Genomic DNA, 12,953 nt, shown 5'->3' with positions numbered 1-12,953 from the left:
GAAAGGTCTGAAGGTAGCTAAGTCATCTGGACCAGATGGACTACATCCCAGGGTTCTGAAAGAAGTAGCTGAAGAGATTGTGGAGGCATTAGCAACGATCTTTCAAGAGTCTGGCATGATTCTGGAGGACTGGAAATTTGTAAATATCACTCCACTCTTCAAGACGGAAGGGAGGCAAAAGAAAGGAAGGTATTGGCCAGTTAGCCTGACCTCAGTGGTTGGGAAGATGTTGGAGTCAATTGTTGAGGATGTGGCTTTGGGATAATTGGAGACATGTGATAAAATAGGCTATAGTCAGGATGGTTTCCTTAAAATCTTGGCTGACAAATCTGTTTGAATTTTTTGAAGAAATAACATGTAGAATAGACAAAAGAGGATGTTGTGTTCTTGGATTTTCAGAAAGCCTTGAATAATGTGCTGCACATGAGGCTGCTAAACAAGATAAGAGCCCAGGGTATTATAGGAAAGATACTAGTATAGACAGAGCAGTGGCTGATTGGCAGGAGGCAAAAATTAGGGATGGTGATTAGTGGTCTTCCTTGTATGAACCACTTGTGTTCATTGTGTTCACTTGTGTTCCTTGTGTTCATACCTTGTATGAACAAGGTAAATCTAGGTATTTCATAATATATGATATTAAAAAAAACAGAAAAAAAAGTTTGCAAAATTGACTAAACTACTAATCTAATAGCTAATGAAGAAGAAAAAGGAAGCAAAAAAAGAAAAAAAAAGAAAAACTAGAAAAAGGAAAAAAAAGGGCTGTTTATAATATCTCACAAGAATACATAATCATCAGTGTCGTCAACTCCGATCCTCTCAACATAAATAAGATTAAAGCTGGAAAATCCAATAAGCTTGGAACAGGGTCATATTACATCATATGAAAATATTGAATAAATTTTGAATAAAAAGACCACTTCTTTTTATGTTGTATATCAACAATTTGGATGATGAAATTGATGGCTTTGTAACCAAGTTTGTGGACGATACAAAGACAGTTGGAGGCGTAAGTACTGCTGAGGAAGCAGAGAGGTGCAGAAGGACTTAGACATATTAGGAGAATGGGCAAAGAGATGGCAGATGGAGTACAGTGTCGGGAAGTGTACGGTCATGCACTTTGGTAGAAGAAATAAAAGCATTGCTCATTTCTAAATAGGAAGAAAATTCAAAAACACAAGGTACAAAGGACTTGGGAAATCTTGTGCAGGATTCCCTAAAGGTTAATTTGCAGGTACGGGCAGTGGTGAGGAAGGCAAATGCAATGTTAGCATTCATTTTGGGAGGATTAGAATATAATAGCAAGGATGTAATGCTGAGGCTTTATAAAGTACTGATGAGGTCTCACTTGGAGTATTGTGAGCAGTTTTGGGGCCCTTATTTATGAATGGATGTGCTGACATTGGAGAAGGTTCAGAAGAGGTTCACAAGAATGATTCCGGGATTGAAACAGTTATCAAATGAGCAGTGATTGAAGGCTCTGGGCCTGTACTCGCTGGAGTTTAGAAGAATGTTGGGGGAATCTCATTGAAATCTGTTGAATATTGAAAGGCCTTGATAGAGTGGAGAGGATGTTTCCTATAGCCGGGGCCGGGGGTACAGCCTCATAATAGAAGAACATCCATTTAGCACAGAGATGAGGAGGAATTTCTTTAGACAAAGGGTTTGTGAATCTGTGGAATTTATTGAAACAGATGGCTGTATATCTAAAGTGGAGGTTGATAGGTTCTAGATTAGTCAGGGTGTCAAAGGTTACAGGAAGAAGGCAGGAGAATGGGGTTGAGAGAGATAATGAATCAGCCATGATGGAATGGCGGAGCTGACTCGATGAGCTGTGTCCTAATTCTGCTACTGTATCTTATGGTCTTTTGGTCCTCAGCTTAACCTCAGTCACAAAGGGAATCACAGCATTTCATCAGTTCTGCAGTTGGGGCAAAAACAGGGCTTATTTTTATTATTTTATATTTCTTCAATTATTAAGGCCATTCAGCCCATTAAGTGACTGACTTTGACACCTATTCTTCCCGTATTCTCATTAAATTCCGATTCAGATTTATCACCTGTACATGGAAACACACAGAGAAAAGCGTCGTTTGCATTAACAACCAACACAACCCAGGAATGTGCTGAGGCAGTCCGCAAATGTCACCCCACACTCCGGCACCAACACAGCATGTTCACGGTGTTCAGCAGAACAACACTAAAAACAACAAAAAAAAAGGACAACAGCAACAAACCTAGTCTCTTACCCCCCTCCCTGCACACAGTCCTCTACCCCAGAACAGTCCATTTGAAGGCTTTGGGTCTGTACTGACTGGAGTTGAGAAAAATGAGGGGCATCTCATTGAAAGCTATCAAAGAGCTAGACAAAGTTGATGTGGAGAGGAATGTTGGGAGAATCTAACTCCAAAGGACACTGCCTCAGAAGAGAAGGATGTTCCTGAAGAACAGAGATGAGGAGGAATTTCTTTAGCCAGAAGGTGGTGAATGTGGAACTCATTGCCACAGATGAGCTGTGCAGGCCAAGTCATTGGGTTCACTTATAGCAGAGACTGATAGGTTCTTGATAAGTAGCGGTTTCAAAGATTACGGGGAGAAGGCGGGAGAATGGGGTTGAGAGGGATAATAAATCAGTCCCTTTAAACAGGCTCGATGCGCAAAGTGGCTTAATTCTGCTCCTATGTTTTATGAGTGTGGCAGGGTGGAGGTGCGTCTCCACCAAAGGAGGTGTAAGGCACTCCTTCCCTCCACTAGCCTGCAGGTCACCCTTGGGCAAGGTGTAGCTCCTGCTTAGCCCCTCGATCAGGGTCACGTGAAGCCATGGAAGCAGGTGGTGGATGGTCGAAAGAGCAGCTGGTGAATATCACAAGTCCTGGTTATGTGACCACTGATGCCAGGCAGACAATCTCTGAAGAGTATTGATAATGGCTGGAGTCACCCATCTTGTAAAGTCACCCAGAAGAAGGCAATTGAAAACCACTTCAGTAGAAAAATTTTCCAAGATCAATGATGGTCATTGAGACCACGATCGCCCATGTCAAAATGTCATGGCATATAACGATGATGATGATGTCTTATGTTCTAATTGTACCTATATATTAGGGGCAATTTATAATGACCAATTAACTTTCCAACACTCTCATCTTTCAATGTGGGAGGAAACTGGAACACCCGAGGGAAATGCGCATGATCAAATATTGAACATGCAAACTCCACAGAGGCAGCATCAGAGGTCGGAATCGAACTCAGATCTCTGGAGCTGAGAGGCAAAAACTCTGCAGCTGTACCACTGTGACCAGGACTCCGAGGTACCACCTCTAAGGCGAGAGAAAGGAGGAAGCTTTGAGAGGCTTTAAGCACAAGAGATTCTGCTGATGATGGAAATCTTAAGAAGATTTAAGAGAGACCTGAGGGGTGGTGTGTATATGAAACAAGCTGCTTGAGGCAAGTGCAGAAGCAATGTTGATGGATTTGGATAGTTAGCTGGATGGGAAAGGTTGAGGGGAATGTGTAGATTTGACTAGCTTAGTTGGACATCCTGGTCCGCATCGACTAGATGGGTCAAAGGGCCTGTTTCCAAGCTGTATTGCTCTATGTCTCTAGCTGTGTCAGGCAAGCTCAATTCCAATGTCTAAAAGAAGTCTGGATAGGTACATGGATGGTAGGGATATGGAAGGCTATGGTCCCGGTGCAGGTTCATAGGAATAGGCAGTTTAAATGATGCGGCATGGATTAGATGGGTGAAGGGTCTTATCTGTGTTCTACTTTTCTATGACTCTATGATTCTAAATGCTGGAGGAACTCAGGCAGCATCACTGGAGGGGAATAAACATTGGACATTTTGGGCCGAGACCATTCAACAGGATACCCTGACAGGACATAAAGAGGTTGAGAAACATTCAGGAGATCTACAGTACATACCATTGGTGCTCCTCTGTGTCCAATTAAAGCTGGCTTCGGACCCAAGGTCCCTTTCTCCTTGATGCAGGGGGAGTACATACCAAGGGGCACCAAGTACAGGAACAGGAGGACAGCCAAGTACAGACCCAAGGTGACTCCTCTGGCAACTGAATCACAAAACAAAGAGTCAAAATAAACTTATTATCAAGTACATACTGTGTATGTCAGCATATGGAATAATGGTAACACACAAACCCAGCTCATCTATTAGAACTCTCATCTCGAGACGCAAAGATCCCACTGTCCACATGGAGAGAACAGACATTATGTACCTAATCCAATGTGGAGACTGCCCCAGACACTATGTAGGACAGACGTGCAGAAAGCTATCCACAAGTCTACATGAACATCAGCTAAGCGAAATGTCACGATACGTGTCCGGCAACAATGAATATAGAATTGAGTCAAGGTTTATAAACAAATTAACATTTATTAAACTCTACTCAACAAAAATGAAAAGTAAACAAACAACTAACTTAACCGGAAGTTAACTGCTATACGGCAGTTTTGGAACAGTTCTTAAAGTGGTTAATGCGAACACAGTCTTAAAGTGGTAAATGTGAAAGACCAAGTGATTTATGCAGTCAATTAGGAGAGACTTTTCCTGAAGTAACGAATTCCTTGATGACGTGACGTTACTGCTGATCCCGGCCAAAATATGCCTTGTCCGAAGAATTCGTGAAGAAGGAAACAAAAACCGCTTAAAGGAACTGACCTTTCCTTGGCGAATGAACACTGCACAACTCTTTCTACTCTAACAGGTAGGGGTTATCTCAGATGCAGGTCACTATTTCCTGAATGAAGATTCAATAAGGTCGATCCTGTAGTAAACCGCCGACGACACCAACTTTACTCGATCCTTCGGGTTCCCATACTTTGGTAAAATCTTCACTCTCCAGTACTCAGACTTTAAAATTAAATCAAAGATACATCAAACAAAAACTGGCAGCGCTTGGCCAAAACTGCTGGCACAACAATGATTCTGTACCTTACAGTAGAAAGTAAAACTCCACTTTAAAACGAAACTGCGTCATGAGACAAATACGCAGCATAACTGACGAATTAAACGACGACTCAACTCAAAAACTCCTGCATCACAGCAGGGCTTTCCCGTTTTATACCTGTTGAGAACATGTCATCATGTGACCTCACTCTGGTGGGAAATTACATCACCCCGCCATCACAAGACCATTACATCATGCTCACCAGATACTCAATTACATCATGGTCATATGACAGTCACAAGATACCCACGGGGTATGTAACAGGTAGAAGATATAATCCTCTGACACACATCTCAGTGCACGAAGGCCAAGAAGGACACGTTCGCCTGGGAAACTACAAAAACCCTGGCAGAAGCACAAAACAAGAAATCAGCTGAATTCTTAGAAGCTTAGTTCTCAACGGAAGACTCTACTAACAAGCAAATTGAACTGGATGCAATTTATGAATCTATGCGTCTGCCAGATTGTGGCCGAGGGTTGAGCCATGGTCACCTGAGGAACCAACGCTCACCACGACCAACGGCCAGGGATAGGGGCCAGCGGAGATCACTCAGCGATCCAGTTGGCCAGGACCTAATGGAGACTAGTGACCAGCGCTCAGCACTACAGCCAACCAATCAGAACAGGGAGTCAGAGCAATATAAATGTGAGCACTCAGCAGAAACAACACTCAATCGCGCACTGATGATGTCACCGCAACTGGTGATGAAACATTTGTGATCTAACCTCCAGGCTTGGTGAAATGCCCTACAAACAAGAAGCCAACCTGAGCTACCATTCTTCTCTTTCATTTCAATACAATAAATATAAATGCCAAAGATAGTTTATATACATAGACTGGTTGTATGTTCCTAAAGTGATGCTGGGCACAGGAGTGCCTGTACATAAGCTGACTCTGACAGGAAATGATAAAGTAGTGGTGGTCGGGAGCATGATGGAGTGGGTTAGTGGGTGGAGGATGGATACAGTACCTTGAGATTCATTTTCTTGTAGGCATTTACAGGAAAATAAAGAAATACAATAGAATTTACACACAAACAAAGACGCATTGTAGAAATAAGAAACAAATAATACTGAGCTGTAGAGTCCTTGAAAGTGAGTCTGTAATTTGTGGAATCAGTTCAGAGTTGTGGTGAGTAAAGTTATCCCCCACCCTGGTCCAGGAGCCTGATGGTTGAAGATAAAAACTGTTACTGAACCTGGTGGTGTGGGACCCAAGGCTCTTGTACCTCCTTCCTGATGGCAGCAACGGGAAGAGAGCACAGTCTGGATCGTGGGGATCCCTGATGACAGATCCCACTTTCTTGTGGCAACGCTCCCTGCAAATGCGCTCAATGATGGCGAAAGCTTTGCCTGAGATGGACTGGGCCGTCTCCACCACAAGAGGTTCTACAGATTCTGGAAATCCGGTCACACAGATATCCAGCATGGAACTGCTGGAGAAACTCAGCTATTATAGCTCGGGGCATCAGAGTTCAGAGCTCAGTTCCAGTATCCTTTGTAAGGAAGTTTGCACGTTCTTTTTGTGTCCATGTGGCTTTCAGTTTCCCCCCCACAGTCCAAAGACGTACCAGATAGTAGGTTAGTTGGTCCTTGTAAACTGTCCTGTGTTTGGGTTAGGATTAAATAGGTGGGTTAATGGGAAATGTGGCTCATTGCGCCAGAAAAGCCTGGTGCAGACTGTATCAATAAATCAATAAATAAAGTTCCCACTGGTATTGTGGACTGAATTCCCTTTGCCCAGTGAGGCTTTCGATCCTAACCTGTGTTAACTGAACTCCAAACACAAAGCATACTTACTTGTAAATGCCAGTGTAGACAAAACAGTTTTTGTTCCATTATTTACCTCACATTAAATCCAGTCACTAAATGAGATCCCCCTGCATTTCAAACAATGAATTAATTCTGTTTCGTCTGCAGATACTAGAAAATACTCCAAACTGATTTACACACAGTCCTATACACTCCGGTAAATCTCCCTGTGTGCCGCCTTTGTTTATTAACAAGAGCCGCTCACAAAGGGACACAGAGACTTTTAATAACGTCTGCAAATCTGCCATTGAATGTATCAATTTTGTGAGTTCAAGACCCACTCCAGGAACTTGGACAAGTATCCTGGAGATGCAGCATGCCTGTTGCATTACTGATCATCAAACAGTACAGATTGCACAGGCCCTTCAGCCCAAAAAGTTGTGCCGACCTTTTAATATAGTCTAAAATCAATCTGACCCTTCCCTCCCACATTTTTCTGTCATACATGTGCCTATCTCATAGTCTCTTAAATCTTGCTGGGGTGTGGGAGGACATGGGAGCATCCGAAACAAACCCATGCGGTCACAGGCTCCCTCCCCACCACACAGCACATCTACCAAAGAGTGCTGCCACCATCAAGGCCATGCTCTCTTCTCGCTGATGCCATCAGGGAGGAGGTACAGGAACCTGAGGTTCAACACTACCAGCTTCAGCAATCGTTATAAACCCTCAACCATCAGGCTCCTGAACCAGGGTGGATAACTTCATGCAGCCCAACTCTGAACTGATTCCACAACCTATGGACTCACTTTCTAGGACTCTGCAACTCATTTTTTCAGTATTATTTATTTGTTTTTGTGTTTACATAGATTGTCTTCTTTGTGTCTAGTTTTTCATCGATTCTATTATATTTTTGTTCTACTCTGAATGTCTGCAAGAAGGGTAGTATATGGTGACATAGTTTGACAATAAATTTACTTTGAGCTTTGAACTATTCTTGAGTCCAGTGTTGTGGTTGAGAGTGTTGCAAGGCTTGAGATTTACATCAATGCTCTGAATCCCTCAAATGACATGCTTAAACATAAAAAGCACAGTAAATCATCTCTTCTAATCATTTGTTCATTATGTGCTGTGGGTGATCATGGTCAAGGAGGAAGGCAGCAGAAAGGAAATTATAGACCAGTGGTTGGGAAGATGTTAAGAGTCAATTGTTAAGGACGAGGTGATGGAATATTGGTGACACAGGGCAAGATAGTGCAAAGACAGCATGGTTTCCTTCAGGGAAAATCTTGTCTGACGAACCTGTTGGAATTCTTTGAGGAGATTACAAGTAGGATAGATAAAGGGGATGCAGTGGACGTTGTATATTTGGACTTTCAGAAGGCCTTTGACAAGGTGCCACACATGAGGCTGCTTACCAAGTTAAGAGCCCATGGTATTACAGGAAAGTTACTAATGTGGTTAGAGCATTGGCTAATTGGCAGGAGGCAGCAAATGGGAATAAAAGGATCCTTTTCTTGTTGGCTACCAGTGACTAGTGGTGCTCCACAGTGGGTGGTGTTGAAACCACTTCTTTTTATGCTGTATACAGACGATTTAGATGATGGAATAGATGGGTTTGCTGCCAAGTTTGCAGATGATACGAAGATTGGTGGAGGGGCAAGTAGTGTTGAGGAAACAGGCAGGATGCAAAAGTGATTGGACAGATTAGGAGAATGGGCAAGAAAGTGGCAAATGAAGTACAATGTTGAAAAATGCATGGTCATGCACTTTGGTAGTAGAAATAAATATATGGACTATATTCTAAACAGGGAGAAAATCCAGGAATCTGAGATGTAGAGAGACTTGGGAGCCCTTGGGCAGGACACCTGAAGGTTAACTTGCAGGTTGAGTCGGTGGTGAGGAAGGCAAATGCTATGTTAGCATTCATTTCAAGAGGTCTAGAATACAAGAGCAAGGATGTGATGCTGAGGCTTTATAAGGAAATGGTGAGGCCTCACCTTGAGTTTTGGGCCCCTCACCTTAGAAAAGACGTGCTGGTCTTTCAGGGGAGGGTCCAGGGGAGGTTCACAAGGATGATTCCAGGAATGAAAGGGTCACTTCATTGGCTTTAGGTCTGTACTCACTGGAATTCAGGAGGATGAGGGGAGATCTCAATGAAACCTTTCGAATGTTGAAAGGCTTAGACAGAGTAGACGTGGAAAGTCAGTTTCCCATGGTGGGAGAATCAAAGACAAGAAAGCACAGCCTCAGGATAGAGGGGCACCCTTTCAAAACTGATGCAGAGAAATTTCTTTAGCCAAAGGGTGGTGAATTTGTGGAGCAAACACGAGGAAATCTGCAGATGCTGGAAATTCAAACAACACACACAAAATGCTGGTGGAACACAGCAGGCCAGGCAGCATCTATAGGAGAAGCACTGTCGACGTTTCAGGCCGAGACCCTTCGTCAGGACTAACTGAAAGGAGAGATACTAAGAGATTTGAAAGTAATGGGGGGAGGGGAAAATGCAAAATGATATACACTTCTCACGCTTTGAATTTTTCAATGATTTTAAGTTCCCTGGCCCCCACCGCGTTATTTTCACCATGGACGTCCAATCCCTATATACCTCCATCCCCCACCCGGATGGTCTCAAAGCTCTTCGCTTCTTTTTGGATTTAATACCTAACCAATTCCCCTCTACCACCACTCTCCTCCATCTAGCAGAATTAGTCCTTACTCTCAATAATTTCTCCTTTGGCTCCTCCCACTTCCTCCAAACCAAGGGTGTAGCCATGGGCACCTGCATGGGTCCCAGTTATGCCTGCCTTTTTGTTGGCTTTGTGGAACAGTCCATGTTCCAACTCTATACGGGTATCCGTCCCCCTCTTTTCCTTCGCTACATCGATGACTACATTGGCGCTGCCTCCTGCATGCATGCTGAGCTCGTTGACTTCATTAACTTTGCCTCCAACTTTCACCCTGCCCTCAAATTTACCTGGTCCATTTCTGACAACTCCCTCCCCTTTCTTGATCTTTCTGTCTCCATCTCTGGAGATGGCTTATCTACTGATATCTAATATAAGCCTACAGACTCTCACAGCTACCTGGACTATTCCTCTTCCCATCCCGTCTCTTGCAAAAATGCTATCCCCTTCTTGCAATTCCTCCGTCTCCACCGCATCTGCTCTCAGGATGAGGCTTTTCATTCCAGGACGAAGGAGATGTTTTCCTTTTTTAAACAAAGGGGGGCTTCCTTTCTTCCACCATCAACTCTGCTCTCAAACGCATCTCTCCCATTTCCCGCACATCTGCCCTCATCCCATCCACCCGCGACCCCATTCGGGATAGGGTTCCCCTTGTCTTCACCTACCACCCCACCAGCCCCCAGGTCCAACGTATAATTCTCCGTAACTTCCGCCACCTCCAATGGGATCCCACTACCAAGCACATCTTTCCCTCCACCCCTCTTTCTACTTTCTGCAACTTCCTTGTCCACTCGTCCCCCCCCCCATCCCTCCCCAATGATCTCCCTCCTGGCACTTATCCTTGTAAACAGAACAAGTGCTACACCTGCCCTTAACGCTTCCTCCCTCACCACCATTCAGGGCCCCAGACAGTCCTTCCAGGTGAGGCGACACTTCACCTGTGAGTCGGCTGGTGTGGTATACTGCGTCCGGTGCTCCCGGTGTGGCCTTTTATATATTGGTGAGACCCAACACAGACTGGGAGACCGTTTCGCTGAACACCTACGCTCTGTCCGCCAGAGAAAGCAGGATCTCCCAGTGGCCACACATTTTAATTCCACGTCCCATTCCCATTCTGATATGTCTATCCATGGCCTCCGCTACTGTCAAGATGAATCCACACTCAGGTTGAAGGAACAACACCTTATATACTGGCTGGGTAGCCCCCAACCTGATGGCATGAATATTGACTTCTCTAACTTACATTGATGCCCCTCCTTCCCTTCTTACCCCATCCCTGACATATTTAGTTGTTTGGTTTATCTCTCTCTCTCTCTCTGCCCATCACTCTGCCTGTTCTCCATCTCCCTCTGGTGCTTCCCCCCTCCTTTCTTTCTCACGAGGCCTCCCGTCCCATGATCCTTTCCCTTCTCCAGCGCTGTATCACTTTCGTCAATCTCCTTTCCAGCTCTTAGCTTCATCCCACCCCCTCCGGTCTTCTCCTATCATTTCGCATTATCCCCTTCCTCCACTACTTTCCAATCTCTTAGTATCTCTCCTTTCAGTTAGTCCTGACGAAGGGTCTCGGCCCGAAACGTCGACAGTGCTTCTCCTTATAGATGCTGCCTGGCCTGCTGTGTTCTACCAGCATTTTGTGTGTGTTGTGTGAATTTGTGGAATTTGTTGTCACTTGCAGCTGTGGAGGCCTGGGCATTGGGTATATTGAAGGTAGAGATTGATAGGTTCTTGATTGGACATGGCATCAAAGGTTATGGGGAGAAGGCCAGGAGCTGGGGTTGAAGAGGAGAAAAATAAAAGAATCAGCCATGATTGAATGATGGAGCAGATTCGATGGGCCAGATGGCCTAATTCTGCTCCTATGTCTTATTGTCTATGGTCTATGGTCTTTCCATGACCATGATTGTTCTGTGGCAAATTTTTCTACAGAAGTTTATTTGCCATTGCCTTCTTCTTGGCAGTGTCTTTACAAGACAGGTGATCCCAGCCATTTTCAGAGATTGTCTGCCTGGCGTCAGTGGTCGCATAACCAAGACTTGTGATAAGCACCAGCTGCTCATACGACCACCCACCACCTGTTTCCATGGCTTCATGTGATCAGGGGCTAAGCAAGTACTACACCTTGCCCAAGGGTGACCTGCAGGCTAGCGGAGGGATGGAGCACCTTACACCTCCTTTAGTAGAGACATATCTCCACCTTGCCACCTATCTCTTCAAATAAATAAGAAGGATAACAAGACTGAACAAACAACCAGTGTGCAAAAGGCAACAAATTCTGAAAATAGAAATAAATAAATAGACCTCCTTTGCTCCAAAGAATAAAGTTCGAACCCATTCAATCTTTCTCTATAACTTAGGTCCTCAAATCCCGTTCACATCCTTGTAAATTTTTTCTGCACTCTTTCAATTTTATTGATACCTTTCCTTTAGGTAGGTGACCAGAACTGCAGGCCTAGGAGAAACCAAACAAAAAGCTTCAATGGCTTTCTTTTTCTCTGCTAATAAATAAGTAAGCAAGCTTTTGAAGCCAGCACACAAATTGCTGGAGGAACTCAGCAGGTCGGAGAGCACCGATGGAGAGAAATGAACAGTTGACATTTCTGTCTGAGACTCTTCATGTCCATGGGTGCTAACATACCTGCAGAGTTTTTCCAGCATTTCCCTGCTGTAAATCTGTGTGACTGGAGTTCCAGCATCTGCACAATCTCTAGTGTTTTTGAAGCCTTTGCTTGCACTGTAGAACATCTTGTTTGGTTTCACATCTCCACATGCACAGATACACACAATAACACAGGTAGGCCTTTCGTGTCCAGTTCCGGTCACCTACTCACAGGAAAGATATCAATAAGATTGAAAGAGTACAGAGAAAATTTACAAGGATGTCGCCAGGACTTGAGTACCTGAGTTATAGGGAAAGGTTAAATAGGTTAGGACTTTATTCTCAGAAATGTAGGCGAGTTACTTATTTGCACAATTTGTTGTGCTTTGAACACTGGTTGTTTGTTCAGTCTTATTATTTGTAACCTTTCATTGATTCTATTGTCTTTCTTTGAAAGTCCACAAGAAAATGAACCTCATCAGTGTATGTGGTGACATATATCAAGTCAAGTCAAATCACTTTTATTGTCATTTTGACCATAACTGCTGGTACAGTGCATAGTAAAAATGAGACAACATTTTTCAGGACCATGGTGTTACATGACACAGTACAAAAACTAGACTGAACTATGTAAAAAAAAACAACACAGAGAAAGCTACACTAGACTACAGACCTACACTGGACTGCATAAAATGCACAAAAACAGTGCAGGCATTACAATAAATAATAAACAGGACAATAGGGCATTCAGGCTTCGGGTATTGAGGAGTCTGATAGCTTGGGGGAAGAAACTGTTGCGTAGTCTGACCGTGAGAGCCCGAATGCTTCGGAGCCTTTTCCCAGACGGTAGGAGGGAGAAGAGATTGTATGAGGGGTGCGTGGGGTCCTTCATAATGCTGTTTCCTTTGAGGATGCAGCGTGTAATGTAAATGTCCTTTGATAATATGTATCTAC

The 12,953-nt window shown here is 43.9% G+C and overlaps 1 protein-coding gene across 1 annotated transcript in view; it reads right to left on the bottom strand.

The window, feature by feature from the left end:
* Nucleotides 1–12,953, bottom strand: part of gdpd4a (glycerophosphodiester phosphodiesterase domain containing 4a) — a 96,679-nt gene that overhangs the window by 30,854 nt on the left and 52,872 nt on the right. Inside the window, exon 8 of the mRNA XM_073044262.1 lies at nt 3,919–4,064. Within this exon, the coding sequence (XP_072900363.1) occupies nt 3,919–4,064 (146 nt within the window). The remainder of the gene's footprint in view (nt 1–3,918; nt 4,065–12,953) is intronic.

The sequence above is a fragment of the Hemitrygon akajei genome, chromosome 4 (genome assembly GCF_048418815.1).
Source record: "Hemitrygon akajei chromosome 4, sHemAka1.3, whole genome shotgun sequence".
Classification (NCBI taxonomy): domain Eukaryota; kingdom Metazoa; phylum Chordata; class Chondrichthyes; order Myliobatiformes; family Dasyatidae; genus Hemitrygon; species Hemitrygon akajei.
Note: the sequence above shows the minus strand (reverse complement) of the source record. Positions and strands in the feature narration are given on the sequence as shown.